Source organism: Mustela nivalis (assembly GCF_964662115.1).
Source record: "Mustela nivalis genome assembly, chromosome: 5".
Taxonomy (NCBI): domain Eukaryota; kingdom Metazoa; phylum Chordata; class Mammalia; order Carnivora; family Mustelidae; genus Mustela; species Mustela nivalis.
Genome location: NC_139024.1, coordinates 22867279 through 22884001, shown reverse-complemented (window position 1 = coordinate 22884001; position 16723 = coordinate 22867279). Strand labels below are relative to the sequence as shown.

The 16723-nt window shown below is 45.3% G+C and overlaps 1 protein-coding gene across 2 annotated transcripts in view; it reads left to right on the top strand.

Moving 5' to 3' along the window:
* ARMC2 (armadillo repeat containing 2) overlaps nucleotides 1–16380 on the top strand; it is a 112012-nt gene extending 95632 nt beyond the window's left edge. For both annotated transcript variants that reach the window (XM_082732050.1, XM_082732051.1), the window contains 5 exons: nucleotides 5639–5761; nucleotides 6073–6186; nucleotides 8289–8421; nucleotides 8754–8914; nucleotides 15585–16380. In XM_082732050.1, the coding sequence (XP_082588176.1) occupies nucleotides 5639–5761; nucleotides 6073–6186; nucleotides 8289–8421; nucleotides 8754–8914; nucleotides 15585–15742 (689 nt within the window). In that variant the 3' untranslated portion in view covers nucleotides 15743–16380. The remainder of the gene's footprint in view (nucleotides 1–5638; nucleotides 5762–6072; nucleotides 6187–8288; nucleotides 8422–8753; nucleotides 8915–15584) is intronic.
* Nucleotides 16381–16723: the final 343 nt, after the last annotated feature.

The window sequence follows — 16723 nt, the reverse complement described above, 5'->3', positions numbered from 1 at the left end:
ATCTCTCTGATCTCTCTCTCTTTCTCTTCTTCTAAGACCTCCAATCTGGTCCATCAGATAAGGACTCCACCATTAAGACCTCTTCTCACTTTACCTCCTAAAACCCCTACCCCAGTTACAATGGCATTGGAGGTTAGGGCTTCCACATATGAATTTGGGAGAGAGGACACAATTCAGTCAATAATATTCTGCTCCTCCTACCCACCCCACCCCCCCGAATTCATGTCCTTTTCACACACAAGACACATTTATTCCATTTCAATAACTTCAAAAGTTTTAATTCATTCCAGCATCAACTCTAAAATCTAAGAATCGACATCTCATTTAAATATCATCTAAATCAGATATTGTGAGACTCAGGATATGGTACATCCTGAGGAACAATGCTTCTCCTGTGAACCTGTGAAACCAGACATGTTACATGCTTCCGAAATACAGAGTTGGGCAGGTCTAGGATAAACATTCCCATTCCAAAGGGAGAAACAGGGGAAAAGGAAAAGATTGCAGTTCCCAGGCAAGTCTGCAAGCTAGCCAGGTGAATGCCATCGTAGTTTAAGACCTGAAAGCCATCCGCTTTGGTTCAGTGCTCTGCCTTCCAGAACCCCTCGGCGGGGGCTGACTTCCACATCTGTCTGTTCAGGTACCGGGGCTCTGCAGGCTGGTCTTGTTCTCAAGGCTTCAGGGTGAGGGTGTCTGGCCTGTTGAACCCGAGGGAGGGGCCCTGGTTGTGATCTCTCACCTTTGGGGTCATTTCCATTCTTCTAGAAGAATAATGCTCACTCACAGCCCAATAGCTCCCTCATCCTGACCTGTCCCATGCAAGGATAGCCTTCCTGTCTCAGAGCCTTAACGTTCCAACTGGCAGTGTTTCTGCCCACAGAACCCCAATCTGTATTGATTGATATTCCAAACGCACATTTGGTTCACTCTCGCACATGCTTTTACACTTTTTGCCATAGGGATAGACTGAAAATCTTCCAGATCTTCAGGTTCTACTTCTTTTTTGCTTAACAATTCTTTCTTCATCTCTCTTTCCTCACATTTTACTGTAATGTCAGGAGAAGCCAAGCCAATCCTCAAACACTTTTGCTTTGAGATCTCAGCTCAATATCCAGTATCGTTGCTTGCAAGTTCTACCTTTCACAAAACACTAGAATGAAAACATAGTTCAGCCAGTTTTTCGCCACCTTACAGCAACCTTTCCAGCAGTTTCCAGGAACCTGTTCCTCCTTTCCTCAGAATGACCTTTTATGTCCATATGTCTACCAACACTCTGTTCATGATTACTGTTGTGTTCCTTAAGAAGACGGAAGCTCTCTCTCCCGCTCTCCTCTTTTCCTTCTGAACCCTCACCCGAATTGCCTCTAACATTTCTCATTTCTACCACGCACCTCAGACTCCTCCAGCCTCCCGTTATCCCCCAGCTCCAAAGCCGCTCCCACGCTTTTAGGTACTTGGTACAGGCCGCAGCCCACTTCGTGGTTCCAACCCCCATCCCAGTCTGCTACGATGGCCGTAACAAAAGAGCGCAGACTGGGTGACTTCAACAACAGATTTATTTCCTCACACTCTGGAGACCGGAAGTCTGAGATCAGGTGGCCATCATGGCTGGGTTCTGGTGCAGTCTGTCTTCCTGGCTTGAGGAGGGCAGCCTTCTGTCTGTGGCCTCACACAGCCTCTGCTGACATGTGCCCTTGGAGAGCATGTGCTCTCTCTCTCTCTCTTCCTCTTCCTTTTTTATTTGATTTTATTTATTTATTTGACAGAGATCACAAGTAGGCAGAGAGGCAGGCAGAGAGAGAGGAAGGGAAGCAGCTCCCTGCTGAGCAGAGAGCTGGATGTGGAGCTCCATCCCAGGACCCTGGGATCATGACCTGAGCCGAAGGCAGAGGCTTTAGCCCACTGACCCACTTAGACACCCCTTTATTTTTATTTATTTATTTATTTATTTATTTATTTATTTATTTGTCAGAGAGCACATGCTATGATTAGGGGGAGCGGCAGGCAAAAGGAGAAGCAGGCTCCTCACTGAGCAGGGAGCCTGATGCTGGGCTTGATCCCAGGACCCTTAGATCATGATCTGAGCTGAAGGCAGATGCTTAAGTGACTGAGCCATGCAGATGTCTCTCTTCCTCCTCTTATAAAAGCCACTAGGCTAATTGGATAAGGATTCCACCCTTATGACCTCATTTAATCTTCATTAATCTTCATGTAATCTTGTATTTCCAAATACAGTTACGTTAGGGCTTCACCATATGAACATAATTCAGTCTATAGACCCTTCCACTTTTTAGGCCTTGTCATTTCCCACAGTCACACCTGCACGCCCGTGTGCAGGGAAATTAACTACTACACAGAGGGATCAACTCAGCTACTACTTACCAGGCTCTGACAGATGTTTTCACTGCAGAAGAAACATTAATACCTGATGAAAATGATGTTTGGGGGTAACCTTTGAACTTGGCCCCCAGCTATTCATTAAGATCCATTATTGAGTACTTAGTGCCTAAAGAATCCTATGCTAAAAGAGGTTTATCTTAGTCTGCTCAGGCTCCCGTGTAACAGACCACCACAGACAGGGTGGCTTAAACCACAGACATGTTTTCTCACATCACAGTTCTGGAGGCTGGAAGCCCAAGGTCAAGGTGCCAGCAGGGTTGGCGTCTGGCAAGGATGCTGTTTCTGGCTTGTAGATGCTCCTTTCCTCCTCTTCTAAGGGCAGCAGCCCTATTGGATGACGGCCCCATTCTGATGACTCATTTGGCCGTTCACCACCTCCTCGCGGGCCCTCGCCCCAGATTCAACCACGTTGGGGGTGACTTCACACTGGAGCTCCTCCATATGAACTTGGAGAGGAATACCAACCTTCAGGGCATAGCAAGGCTTAAAAACACATAGTGTCTGCTCTTCAGGAGCTCTGGGTCTACAGTGGAGACATGGCAGGCATGCGGGCAGGAAGCCGATGGAAGCACCGGCCTCCAGGCCGACACAGGATATGTCGAGGACTTGGAGCCCCAGCATTTGTCTCTAGAAGCCAGTCTCTTCGCAGAAGTCTTTGAAAATTAAAACAAAACAAAACAAAATGTTTCTAATAAGGACTGGCCCTTTCAGCAAGCTCCCAGATTTAGAGATTTGCTGCCTTAGTGGCCAGCTCCAAATTCTAGACTTTGTTATATCCAAGAGCCAGCTACACAAGCCCTCTAGCAGCAAATGCTGGCCCCAGGCAGCTCTACTGGGCACCCAGGAAGAGAGGTAATGGGAAAAACACATGGTTGAGTCAGGTATACCCAGATTCAGATGTGGGTTCTGTGAAGTCAGGCAAGGTATGGAACACCTCTCAGCCTCAGTGGTCTCATATGTAAAATGGGCATATTAGGAGGTTGATATGGACTGAATTGCACCCACCACTCCCCAGCTCCAAATATTGAAGCCCTAATCTTCAGTGTGATGGTATTTGGAGATGGAGCCTTTGGGAGATAGTCAGGTGTGGACAGGGTCATGAAGCCAGGGTGCTTGTGGTGGGATTAGCATCTTTCTAAGAAGAGATGCCAGAGAGCTTGCTCTGGCTTTCTCATTACCATGTGAGGATATGGCAAGAGGGTAGCCATCTGCAAGCCAGGAAGGGCTCTCACCGGAACCCAACCACATTGGCAACCACATTGGCGTCCTTCCAACCTCCAGAACTCTGAGAAAAAGAAATTTCTGTTAATTAAGCCTCAAATCTGTGGTATTTTGTTATGGTGGCTGAGCTGAGACAGATGCACCTTTGGAGTATGAATTATTATGGGCTCAAATGCTTATAAGTGCATGTAAGGCATTGTTTTTGTGGCGCTAGGTGCCGGTACAGCCCTTGGTGCTGTTGTGATGGATACCTTGTAGCAAGTTCCTCTTGCCTAGATGCCAGACCCTATACAGAAGGCGGTGACACAGAAGAGCTACCCTTTCTTTTCCTGGACGAGCTAATGAATTCTCCCAAGGCAAGAGAAAAAAATCAGATTCCCGAGGTCTAGTGCCATCAGTCTGGGGGTGGAGGGAACAAGGACTCCTCAATGGCATTTCTACCTCTGCCGGGAGATGAGTGTGGAGGCTGAGTGGAAGGCAGGGACGGAATGACCAAGAGTCTCCTGTGCGGAGTAAGGGTTCAGTCCTCCACTTGTTGTTGCATTCAGCAACTATTTATTGAGCTCTCCTGTGTGCCAGAGTCTGCTCTCGCTGCTGGGAAGACAACAATGAAGAAAACAGACAAATCCCTAGTTTCACATAGCTTCCATCTTAGGACTAGAAGACAAACATCAAACACATAACAGGTCAGATGATTATGTGTGCAATGGAATAGATAAAAGGAGGGGAAGGGAAAAAGAGGAATGGATGCCATGTTATAGAGGCAGGTTAAGGAAACTGTGTTCTGTAAGATGACAGCTAAACAACCACCTGAAGAATGAGGGGAGTGAACCAAGTGGGCACTGGAAACACAGTATATTCTAGACAGAAGGAACAGCGGTGCATGGGTTCAGGCAGGATCATGCTGATAGGTTTTAAAAAAGAAGAGGGCACCTGGGTGGCTCAGTGGGCTAAAGCCTCTGCCTTCGGCTCAGGTCATGATCCCAGGGTCCTGGGATGGAGCCCCATATCAGGCTCTCAGCAGGGAGTCTGTTTCCTCGTCTCTCTCTGCCTGCCTCTCTGCCTACTTGTGATCTATGTCAAATAAATAAATAAAACCTTTTTTAAAAGGGGGGTGGGTGGGCAAGAAGACCAGTGTGGTGAGGGTTGGAATAGCAAATGAGGAGTTCGATGTCAGAACTGGGGCTGCCTAGGGACGCCTGGGTGGCTCAGTCTGTTAAGCATCCAACTCTTGATGTCAGCTCAGGTCATGATCTCAGGATTGTGAGATCAAGCCCCACATTGGGCTCTGCACTGAGCATGGAGCCTGCTCCATATCTTTTCTCTTCTTTTCCCTCTGTGCTACGCCTTCCACAAAAGAAGGATCTTGGGGCTGCCCAGGTAGGGCCTGAGGCTCAGGTAGGAGAAGTGATGTTAGTTGACTATTAAAGGATCGTGATAAGGATAGACTCCGGCAGGAAGGTGGGAGAGGAGAAGCCAGGTAAGAGGTGAGGGATGGGCTAGGTGGTAGCAGAGGAGGTGAGAAGCGATCAGATTCTGTGTGTTTGGAGGGCAGCACGGTTAGGAGTTATGAACAGATTATGCCCTAAGGGTCATTCTGCTGAGAGGTGGAGGTGTGAGGAACAGACTCGCAGGGTAGAGCCCTCAGGAAAGCTCAGAACAGCGCAGGTTGGTGGGGGTAAGACGCAGATCAGTGGGGGTGAGACACAGCTCAGCTTGTTCATGCATTGGCACGTGCACTTGACTATAACTACAGAGCCTAGGTCAGCCTAATTTTTCCAGACGCCCTGACTGGAGGGATTGAGCTTAGAGTGTTCTAGAACTTGGTCAGGAGTGGTCCCCTGTGTTTGGTGCATTTCCCTGCAAGAAGAGTCCTGGGAAGTAAAGCAGTAAGCAAAGCCCCTGCACAGACCTTATATGGGACAACAACTTGACCCTGGCATGCTGGGGCAGCTAGGAGGTCATGTTTCTACCTCCACAGTGAATCTTTCATACCCTTTTCCTAACTTTCTTCCAGAACACAAGTCAATTGAGGATTGTGAGGAACTGGTGATCAATACTACGGCCACAATCAACAACTTATCTTACTACCAAGTGAAGAATTCTGTCATTCGGGACAAAAAGCTATATATTGCTGAATGTAAGGTTTAGAATTGGGTTTGGGCAGATGCATGGTTGGTTAAGATTTTGACTTTTTTAATGAAACACAGAACTGGTGTCCTTCCTATTTTCTGAGTTCTTGTACAAATATCAAAGAACCTGATTTGTTTCTAAGAATTCAGAATATGGGGGAATGTTAAGGTCTTGGTTCTCACTGAAGTCCCTTATAGTTTGTATTTTATTGTCACTTGAAAATTTTGAGTTATCGGTATTTAGTATGATGCTGATGGCTAATAGTCTTTAAATGAAAAGTTAAATTCAGTGATTTATATCTCTGGTTCCCAAACCCAGTGCTCATAAAGCTTCTTGTGAGTAATAACATGGATGGAATCCTAGAGGCTGTGCGTGTTTTTGGAAACCTCTCCCAGGACCATGACATCTGCGATTTCATTGTGCAGAAAAATGGTGAGTTAATGACACTTCAGGTTCATAAACATGTTCTTCTTGCCAATAAACAGCTAAGCAGTGTTCGAGCTTGGGTCATGACGATGTGATACTTGTCTCTGCTCTGGGACAAGTAATGCTTTACATTCTATTCCATCCGTCCTTAAGGCCTTCAGCTCAGTGTGCCAAGATAGATCTGGGAGGGGTTCTCCCTGTTCCTCTCTCCCTTGTGAGTGCTCCGAGATGGTGTGTGGACGTGTGTGTGTTTAAGGGAAACAGGTAATCCATAGACATCATTATTGTCCCTGAGAATGGACTCAAGAGACTTTCTCCTTCATGTACTAGAACATCCCTAACAGTACGGCTTGTAATTGCAAAAAAAATGGAAAGAACTTAAATGTAAATACATCATGAGATTCAGACAACATAAAGTTCTATATTGGGATACCTGAGTAGCTCAGTCGGTTAAGCATCCAAATCTTGATCTCAGCTCAGGTCTTGATCTCAGGGATGTGAGTTCAAGCCCTGTGTTGAGCTTTACCCTAGGCAGGGGAGTCTACTTAAAAAAAGAAAGAAAGAAAGTACTACATCAATTAAAATAAATGAACTAGAGATTCACTCAACACGAATTAGCCTCAAACATGTAATACAAGAGCGAAAAAGCCGATGATAAGAGGGTATATAAAGAATAATATCATTAAATATGTTCTAGAACATACATAACAATCATGAGTATTGTTTATGTAACGAACTTAGTAATGGTATAAGGTACAAATGGCATTTGAAAATAGTAAGACAGAAGTCACCTTTGAAGCGGAAGGGATGCCCAAAAATATCAATTGGATCTATAATGTACTGTTTCTTAAACTGAGTGGCAGGTATCCAAGATAACCAGCCTCTGTATGTCTCAAATTTTTCATGTATGAATAATAACTAAAAATTCCCAATTATCCATGATAGCAAATTTAGATAACACAGATATTAGGGGGGAGAAAAAGCAGCAGCAGTAAACTGTCACCCATCATCTCACTCCCCCAGAGAGTATAAACTGTTAATGTTTTGATGTACATTATTTAGACTTTTTTTTTTAAAAAAAAGATCATTTATTTATTTGAGAGAGAGAGAGGCAAGAGCTCGCATGTGCTCGAGTTGGGGGAGGGGCAGAGGGAGAGAGAGAAGCAGAACGCCCCACTGAGCAGGGAGGCCTAAGAGGGGCTTGATTCCTGGATACCTCCTCCCCCCCCAATCATGACCGAGCCAAAGACTGGGACTCTGAGGATCATGACCTGAGCCGAAGGCAGATGCTTCACCAGCTGAGCCACCCAGGTGCCCCCATTCTTCAGACTCTTAAACACAGGCATAGATGTGTCTGATGATCCCTGGGACCAAAGTCAGAGCAGGATGGCCACCTGTCAGGTGGGGGCAAACAGGAGGCAGCAGAACACACACTTTATCCAACCTTGCCCAACCCTTTGCCCGACCTCTGTGGGGGCTGTTAAGACAACAGGACGAGGAGTTCCATTTCCTGGAAGTAAAGGAAAGTGGTTCTCGAAGTTAGGGGGCCTGTCTTGATCTGAGCAGCCCCCCACCCTGGCAGTCCTGCTTTGCTACAGGCCGGTTTCCAGCCCCTGAGCAAGTTCTCTCTTACAAACCCTGGAAGACTTTAGAGAGGATCTCAACAGGAGCCCCCCCCTCCTCCCCTGAAGTTGTGTATTTCAAGAAAATTGCTGATGACCGTTCAAAAGGGCCCTTGAGAAGAATCAGATGTTAGAGATGAATGTCACCTGTGTGGTTGGACCCAAGATTTTTTTTTTTTTTTCCCCTTTTTCTACCAGAAGGGACAGTATCACTGCCCTGGAGAGGGAGCTGCTGTCTAGGTCAGAGACAGAACTACATGGGCACCAAGGACTTGGGGGTTGGGGAGCAAGTTCTAGATGCAGTGGATGTTGGTAAATCTGCAGCTGGGCATGGCGAGAAAGCTTTAGGAAGAATGGATTAAACCTCCTAGCAGAGTTTCCAGTTTTGTGAGCCACTCCCCATCTTCTCCTATTCCCCTTCCCAAAATAAGGCACAGCTGGGAACCCTAAGCTTTATTGGTCTGCATTTGTGCTCTGCCCTCCCAGTGCACAAGTTCATGATTGCCCTGCTGGATGCCAAGCATCAGGATATATGCTTTTCTGCCTGTGGCGTTCTTCTAAATCTCACTGTGGATAAAGAAAAGCGTGTCATCCTAAAAGAAGGAGGTGGCATTAAAAAGTAAGTTTCAAGGCATGGAGTCCTGACTCACAGTTTCCCCAGGGGGTCTGGGCCCTTCTTGTGCTTCTCCTGGCGTGGAGGTATTTCAACGTTTGGAACTGCCAAGCTACTACTTAAGAGGGAATTTAGGTTCTCCTGGACCCTTAAAATAATTCAGAAGTTGGTTGTTGCTATTTTGTAGCTGCTTAAATTTGTAGACGTGGAATTTTTAAAACTAACCACTGAATTACATATACCTATTAAATAATACAGAAGGAGTATTGCCGTTATGCTGAAAAAATAAGAGAGATTCTGACCTAATGACTTCTCAATTTGACTTTTCTTAAACTCAGGTTGGTGAATTGTTTAAGACATTTTGGTCCTACTGATTGGCAGCTGGCCTGCTTGGTTTGCAAAACTTTATGGAACTTCAGTGAAAATATCACCAGTGCTTCATCGTGTTTTGGAGATGAGAACACCAACACGCTCTTAGTCCTGCTGCCATCATTTTTAGGTAAGACTGTGAGTCTGTGAGTTTTATCAGAGTAAGAAGTTTTTTTTTTCTGTGACCTGCATGAATAAAGATTGGTATGTGTTTGAGTAGCTGTGTAAATTTGGAGATATCTGGAAGAGGTTGAGTGTTATTTACAGTGGGGACCCAAAGACTTTAACTCCTTGGACACTGTCATGATTTCTGCAGCATTTTCCCTTTTTTTTTTTTTTTTTTTGCATTTTTTATAGACTGCCTAAATCCAAGATTTCAGCCTAAAGTATTGCTGCTGCTTAAAAATATATAGATGTTTTAACTGAGAAAATAAGGCCAAAAGCTACTCTGAATTGTCATGATTTTTATGTACCTATGCATTTTATTTATTTTTAAACATTTATTTATTTATTTTGAGAGAGAGAGAGTGAGCACTGGGGGTCAGGAGGGACAGAGGGAGAAAGAGAATCTTAAGCAGACTCCCCGCTGAGCAGGGAGCCCTCGCAAAGGGCTTGATCTCAACACCCTGAGATCATGACCTGAGCTGAAACCAAGAGTCTGAAGCTTAACCAACTGAACCACCCAGGTGCCTCGGGATCCATACATTTTAATTAGCAACTATATTCATTATAATGCGGAGGAGCGTCTGTGAAACTATTTTGACATTGCAGTGGGGTTCAGACCACTGAAAGGCAGGAAATCCCTGATACAAACTAAATGAAAGAGGATAGTTTCTTAAATTAAAAAAAAAAAAAAAAGTTCTTTAGGAGATTTTTTTTCGTCCTGGGTTACCTCTGAAAACAATGATTTGAGTAAGTAAATGAGCATTTTCAATAACCCTTTCTCCCAAATGGAGGCAATGTCCCTACCACTGCCCAGCCACTGTGTGGGATCAGCAAAGCCACGTGGAAAGGCTCAGTGTGACTTAGCAGTCATGGATTCAAATCCTCGTGCTCTCTTTTTTTTTTTTTAATTTTTTTAATTTTTTATTTTTTATAAACATATATTTTTATCCCCAGGGGTACAGGTCTGTGAATCACCAGGTTTACACACTTCACAGCACTCACCAAAGCACATACCCTCCCCAATGTCCATAATCCCACCCCCTTCTCCCAAACCCCCTCCCCCCAGCAACCCTCAGTTTGTTTTGTGAGATTAAGAGTCACTTATGGTTTGTCTTCCTCGTGCTCTCTTACGGTGTGATTTGACAAGAGAATTTTAGGACCTGTCTTTTCATCCCCATGATGGGGACACAGTAATCCCTGCCGCGCTCCAGCCAATAGCGAGCCTCCATGAGCCTCTGTGTGCATCCTGAAAAGACCAGACAACCACAGCTGGACAGTTTTGAGTTTAAAACCTTGCTTTTGGGGGCTCCTGGGTGGCTCAGTGAGTTAAAGCCTCTGTCTTCAGCTCAGGTCATGATCCCAGGGTCCTGGATCGAGCCCCGCATCGGGCTCTCTGCTCAGCGGGGAGCCTGCTTCCTCCTCTCTCTCTGCCTGCCTCTCTGCCTACTTGTGATCTCTATCTGTCAAATAAATAAATTAAAAAAAAAAAACAACCCTTGTTTTTGGCCCTTCTAAGTTGTTGGTGTTGGGCTTAACCTCCCTACATGTATCTTTTCTCATCACTAAGCTAGGGACAGTCGATGGGCACTTTGCAGTTGTTAGAATGGTGAGAGGAGCCGTGTGCTGAGAGCCTGGTACAGTCCGGGCTCAGGGGTTTATAAATTCTTCGTGTTGTAACAAAGTTACTAAACAGGAACTCAGAACCAGAAGTTACCTGAAAGACTAGGGACCGCTGAGCTGATGTGAAATTTGCTTTTTTGCGGTAAAAATAATCTTGCATGTGTAGGAGTCAGGAAAAAATGAGCATGGTTTTAAATGATTGAGGTTCACAGGGTGCTCTGAGAACGTGGGGCTTCCCCAGGCTGCCGGGAGCAGAGGGCTGTGCTCGACTTGCCTGAATTCGGTTCTCAGGTGTGGTAGAACATTGGAATCAAGCGTGGAATTTTAAAAACACACACTTGTCCTGACCCCATCCCCAGAAATTCTGACTTAGGAACTCTGGGGTGAGGCTCGTTATCTGCATTTTTTGCAAAGTTCCGCAGGTGAATTTGCTCCGAGGCCAAGCTTGAGAACCCTTACTCTGGTTAATGAAGGACTTTACGGGAAGGGTGCACCTTGGCCAAAGCCTGCTGGAGAGGCACCGGAAGGGTGTTCTGGATGAAGCCAGAGTCCCTGACTGACCCCTTCAGTAGCCGGCCATCATTTCTCCACCAAGCTGGAGATGTCACTCTGCTCTGTCTCGGCTGTTATGCAAAAAGTTCCCGTGGGCTCCCGCTTGGTCCCGGCTTCAACTAGGTCAAGGCTGCTGCTTGCTGCCCTCAGCGTGAGTCTCCTCTGCTCTTGGCTCACTCTTTGTCTCCCACTTGGGGGAAGAGGTGTGATTGGTTCCGTGCATCATTCCCTTGGGCTGTAGGCCCTTCCGGGTTTAGCCGCCTCTCTCAGAGACTCTCTCCGGCTTGGTCTGGCACTTAGGTCGGGGCTGTTGACTGTAAATAGCAAAATCGCTAGGCCATGGGACACAAAGGCCCCTTTGAAGAGGTATGGGCATGGCCAGGTCTTCAGAAGGTACGGAACCTGGCAAGTGCTGCTTTCTAGAAGGCCTAGTGCCTGTCCCCCCCCTCCCACCCTGCCCCCCAACCTTCCCTTAGAACCAGGTTGGGCCTCTCCTTCTGCTTCCCCAGCCCCTGAGACTTTGTGGGTGCCGTACCCCTTATCTGCCTAGCCATGTGCTGTCTGTCCAGGCAGACCCTTCCCGAATCCCTTTTCAAGCCCATGGCCTGGTCCTAGGAAATCCATACTTCTTCAGTAGCAATATGAACCCATGTAACTTCTCCTGTATTATTATTTTGTAACTTTTATCTTGTTTCCTCAATCCATCCGAGCAACTCTGGGGAAAGGATATTGCCTCCTACGAAAGAGGTCCTTGATAGATGTCTGTGGACTGGCTAACTTTCTAAATCCCCTCCTGCCAGCCACCCCTCCCCCAGCCTCTGGGAGGGGACAGTGGCTGGATAACAGAAAGAAAGCCGGTTGATCAGGGAGCGCAGTAACCGGCACCATGTGTCAGCGAATCCTCACCTGATCGCCAGGCCCTCCTTATAAAGCCTAAGGACTGGGCTCCTTCCTGGTTTCTCCCTCCCCAGACCCTCACTTCCGAAAGGGCTGTAGCTGTGTCCGATCAGTGGGCAGCAGCAAGTCCTGCGGATGGGGGGTGAGAGTGGGCTGGAGTTTTAGTTCCTTCCCAAAGATGGCTGAAAAGCCGGCCATTTGGAAAATAGGACGAGCCGTTAGATCACTGAGCCCCGTGCCAAAGTGTGAGCGCTATTTTTAGAAATGATGACAAGGTAATCAATATAGAAATGTAAGTCATTGGTTTTTTCTTGATGGGTGACTGAGGGGGGAAAAAGGAGAAACTGATGGTCCTCAGCATGGTTGGGGCATGGGGATGTTGACATTGTTTTTGGAAAGTGGCTTAAAAAGTATGTTGTCTAGAACTTTCTGATGGATTGCAGCCACTTCTTACGAACTCATCAGCAGTGTCTTTATCTTGAAGTTCTTAAGTGGCGTACCCTGGCGTGCTGCTCTACCCTGGGCTGTTTTCCCGGGAGCTGGTGATTGGGGTGTGCAGTTTATTGTGAATGTAAAGGACACAGGTTGCATTTTGTTCATTATGAGGTATATACCACTTAGCACCTAGATTATGGGACAAGAGGTAGAGTGGGGCCCGGTGTTCAAGTTGAAGGATCACCTTAAAGGGGCTCCTGGCTGGCTCAGTCGAGTGGAGCATCCAACTCTTGATCTTGGGGTTGTGAATTCGAGCCCCACACTGGGTATAGAGATTACTTAAAAAAATAAATTTCTAAAAATACAAGAAAAAAGAAAAAAAGGATTACATTAACAAGCCCACACTGAACAGCATGCACCATAAGGGTTGTGCCTTATAATAGGGCAATAATTAACCCTCAGTAGCTCCCTCATGCTGAACCCCAGCTAGAAGATAGTGCAGTGAGTAGGAGAAGCTTTTATTGGTGGTGCAGGATACTTAAGTGATAATCGGGACTGTGCTATAACGATCACTGAGAAACTTACTGTTTTGACTTCCTTACCCCTTTGTAAACCTTTCTAACACCTTCACTCAAATCCTAGTATTAAAAGTATGCGGTACACGAAGCAAGCTTAAGAATGATTGGTTATCTAAACCCGTGCTCTTCACACTGTGTCCAGCATCTTTAAAAAAATGAGGTCGCAAAGAAAGAAAATACCAGAATCTATCCCATGTAGCAAAGCATTCTATGGTGAAATGGTTCTTATTTTTACATAAGTTGGTAAGTCACCAAGTACAGTCATGACCTGTGTACTTTTTAGGTCCCAGGCCAAAGTTTGAGAATCACAGATCTCAACTGTTCTTGAATCCACCTCTGCCGTTCTTGGTGGTAAAGTTCCAAAATTTAATACCAAGCGTCATAAGGCGCTGGGTTTTTGTTGTTGTTGTTGTTTAAAGATTTATTTATTTATCTATTCAAGAGAGTGAGCATGAGAGGGGGAAGGTTAGAGAGAGAAGCAGACTCCCTGCTGGTCCCCCATGCAGGACTCAATCTTGGAACTCCAGGACCATGACCTGAGCCAAAGGTAGCTGCCTTACCAACTGAGCCACCCAGGGGTTGCGTCATAGGGCACTTTTTTTTAGGTATTTGCTGTATCTACTTTTGAACTGCAGACTGCCTTCCTCTTACCCGTAGTTCTTTAGCCCCTTTTGTTATCCTGTTTTAACTCATTTTACAAATTAATAGGGTCTGAGTGTGGATAAACGAATCCGAGGCCAAACCTCAAGAAAAATAGCAGTCTTGACCTAAGATTGAAAAAAGCCCCAAAACAACCAAATCGAGATTTACTAAACCTACTAATCCTAACCAAAGCCCCAGCAGAGAAGGGAACTGCCTGGTGCTTGGGCAGCCGCTGGCCCTGAGCCTCTTGAATAAGAGATTTCATGGTCTAATAGCAGTGTGCTCAGAAAGCCTGGAAAAGAGCGAGCGATGTTCTAGAAGTCCGAAACTGCCATATCTCGCTGGCTCCTCTTGGCTGGAAGGAGCCCGGTGGGAAGGGCTTCAAAGGCATCAAACACTGGTTGCTTTCTCCTTTCCGGGCCCTGGTTGGCGTGTGGCTGGGGCGATCCGGGCCTCTGTGGAGCACCTTGTGTGACTGTTTATGTCTCTGCAGAACTTATCTCAGTGCCGCAGAGCTGGCCTCTCGTTCGGAGGACAGGAGGGGAGGGGAAAAATGGGGATTCAGGTCCCCTTATCTTACTCTGCGGGCTGATGCTAACACCAACCACACCACAGGACGCGGGGTCCAGGAAAACATCCAGTGCAGAAAATTTGATGTCAACAGTAATGAAGCATTTTATAATGGGATTTTCATTGGCCCCGTGGAAAAAAAGTTTGCTGGTTATGTAAGAAGCACTAATTGTGGTCACTTTCGGGCTTAGTGGTTCTCATTCGCAAAGTCGGCTGCGGCCACAGACTTCGGAAGTAGAAGCGTCAATCTTCTGACCTGCAGGCCAGGGCATTTTCCTAAAATCCTTCCCATGGGGTGTGAAGCCTCATAAAAACAAGTAAACATGCGGTGGCTGGTTGGCACGGAAACCTTTGTGGCCACTTATCTTCCTATTTGGGTTGGATATACTTCCAGGTTGGCAGAACTCAGGGTGCCCTTGGACTAAGAAGCAAATTAAGGTTGTAATTTTCCTTTTTTTTTTTTTTTAAACTAATGCTTTTTGCATTATACATAGAGTGACTTGGGATTCTAATACTCCCTGGGATTCTCAAAGTCTTCTACTCTTCGCTGTTACTGGCAAGGGCATGGGGGATTCCCTTTCAGTACAACACACTGGGGCTCCTTCGAAGCCGCAACCTTGATTTTCAAGTCAAGTTTACAGCATCAAATTCAACTGTGCTACTTTCCCAAAAGATTTCCTGACTCCTTTTATATCTGTGGATTGCTAAAGTAATTAACTTTTCTAATGCCCAGAATAAGGAAGGAACTATTAATATTTTGCCTCTTCTGAGAAATTGTGATCTGACTTTTGGATATGCCCTTACATCGAAACACTTAGGGATTAGTTAAAATAAGAGCTCAATTCAATCTAGGCTTTTTTTCTTTTGAGAAGATTATTGTCCTTTTTATTAAGAGATTATGAATATTTTAAAATAAGTATAGTTCAAAGTGCCAAAGAGAGTAAAGAACTCCTTCTTTTAAAAAAAATTTTTTTGGGGGGTGGGGGAACACCCGGGTGGCTCAGTTTGTGAAGTGGCTGCCTTCTGCTCAAGTTATGATCCCAAGGTTCTGGGATCGAGTCCCGCATCCAGCTCCGGGCTCACCAAAGAGCCCGCCTCTCCCTCTCACTCTGCCTGCTGCTCTCCCTGCTTGTACTCTCTCTCTCTCTCTCTCTGGGTCAAATGAATAAATAAAATCTTTAAAACAAAACAAAACCATTTTAACCCCCCAAATCATATCTGGGTCGTCTTGGAATCAGAGATGACCCAGGATGAGTTTAACGTAGGCCAACAAAAATTAAACATTCCCCAGCAGGGTGACACTTTCAAATAATCGCTGTAATTTTAATTTTTCCGATACAGATGAAGAACTAGCATTGGACGGCAGTTTTGACCAAGACCTAAAAAACTATCACAAACTCCAGTGGGAAACAGAATTCAAACCTGTGGCACAGCAGCTTCTAAACCGAATTCAGAGTCATCACACCTTCCTGGAACCCCTGTCTATTCCTTCTTTCTAACACGACGCAGCTTCACAGAAACAGGAAGTCAGGTCTCCTTCATTCTTAAGCAGTGGTAACAAGCACAAACATTTGTTTCTTGGTATTGACAAATACTGAAAGTTTTTCAGATACTGACTAGGGAGTAGTCTAAGGTTTTTAGAAGAAAGAAGCAATTTTTTTTTCTCATTAGGTATTATGGAAAAATGAATATAAATGTACTTTCTGTTATGAGAAATGTAAGATGAAAATATATCCATGGGTTTTCTAAGTAAATGACTTTTTCTTCTGTTCTCTAGTCAGTACTTCAGTTCTAATCTTAAAATCCCAACTGAACAATTCTTGAAGTGTTTATCTGTTCTGTAGGTAAGTGAGCTGTGCGGTGAAATTAGATTTTTGTATATAGGAGGAATGGTGGTCAACGCTATGAGGAACACATTTCTACATAAATATTCATACTAATTCGTCTATCCTCTAAGAATAACTTTCTGGTTATGACTAGTATTTTTCTGGTTCTCCAATTAAGAGCAAGAATAAGCCAGAACATTTAGAAAAGACTTCTTTGGGCAATAAATAAATAAGTAAATAAATAAGTAAAATAGGTGGAAAAGGGAGTATTTTATCTTTCTTCTCACTGTAAATAAAATGACTAGACCAGACAGTCCTTCTAATTGTAAATTTCTGGGACTAAGAGGTGATGTAATGTCCTATAAAAGGGACTAGGCTCAGGCATATGGCAGAGCTCAGTTTGAATCCTAGCTATCTCCTGCTTTGGCCTTGGGCAAGCAGCTTAATTTCTTTTTTTTTTTTTTTTTTTTTTTTTTAATATTTTATTTATTTATTTGACAGAGAGAAATCACAAGTAGGCAGAGAGGCAGGCAGAGAGAGAGAGGAGGAAGCAGGCTCTCTGCTGAGCAGAGAGCCCGATGCGGGACTCGATCCCGGGACCCCGAGACCACGACCCGAGCCGAAGGCAGCGGCCTAACCCACTGAGCCACCCAG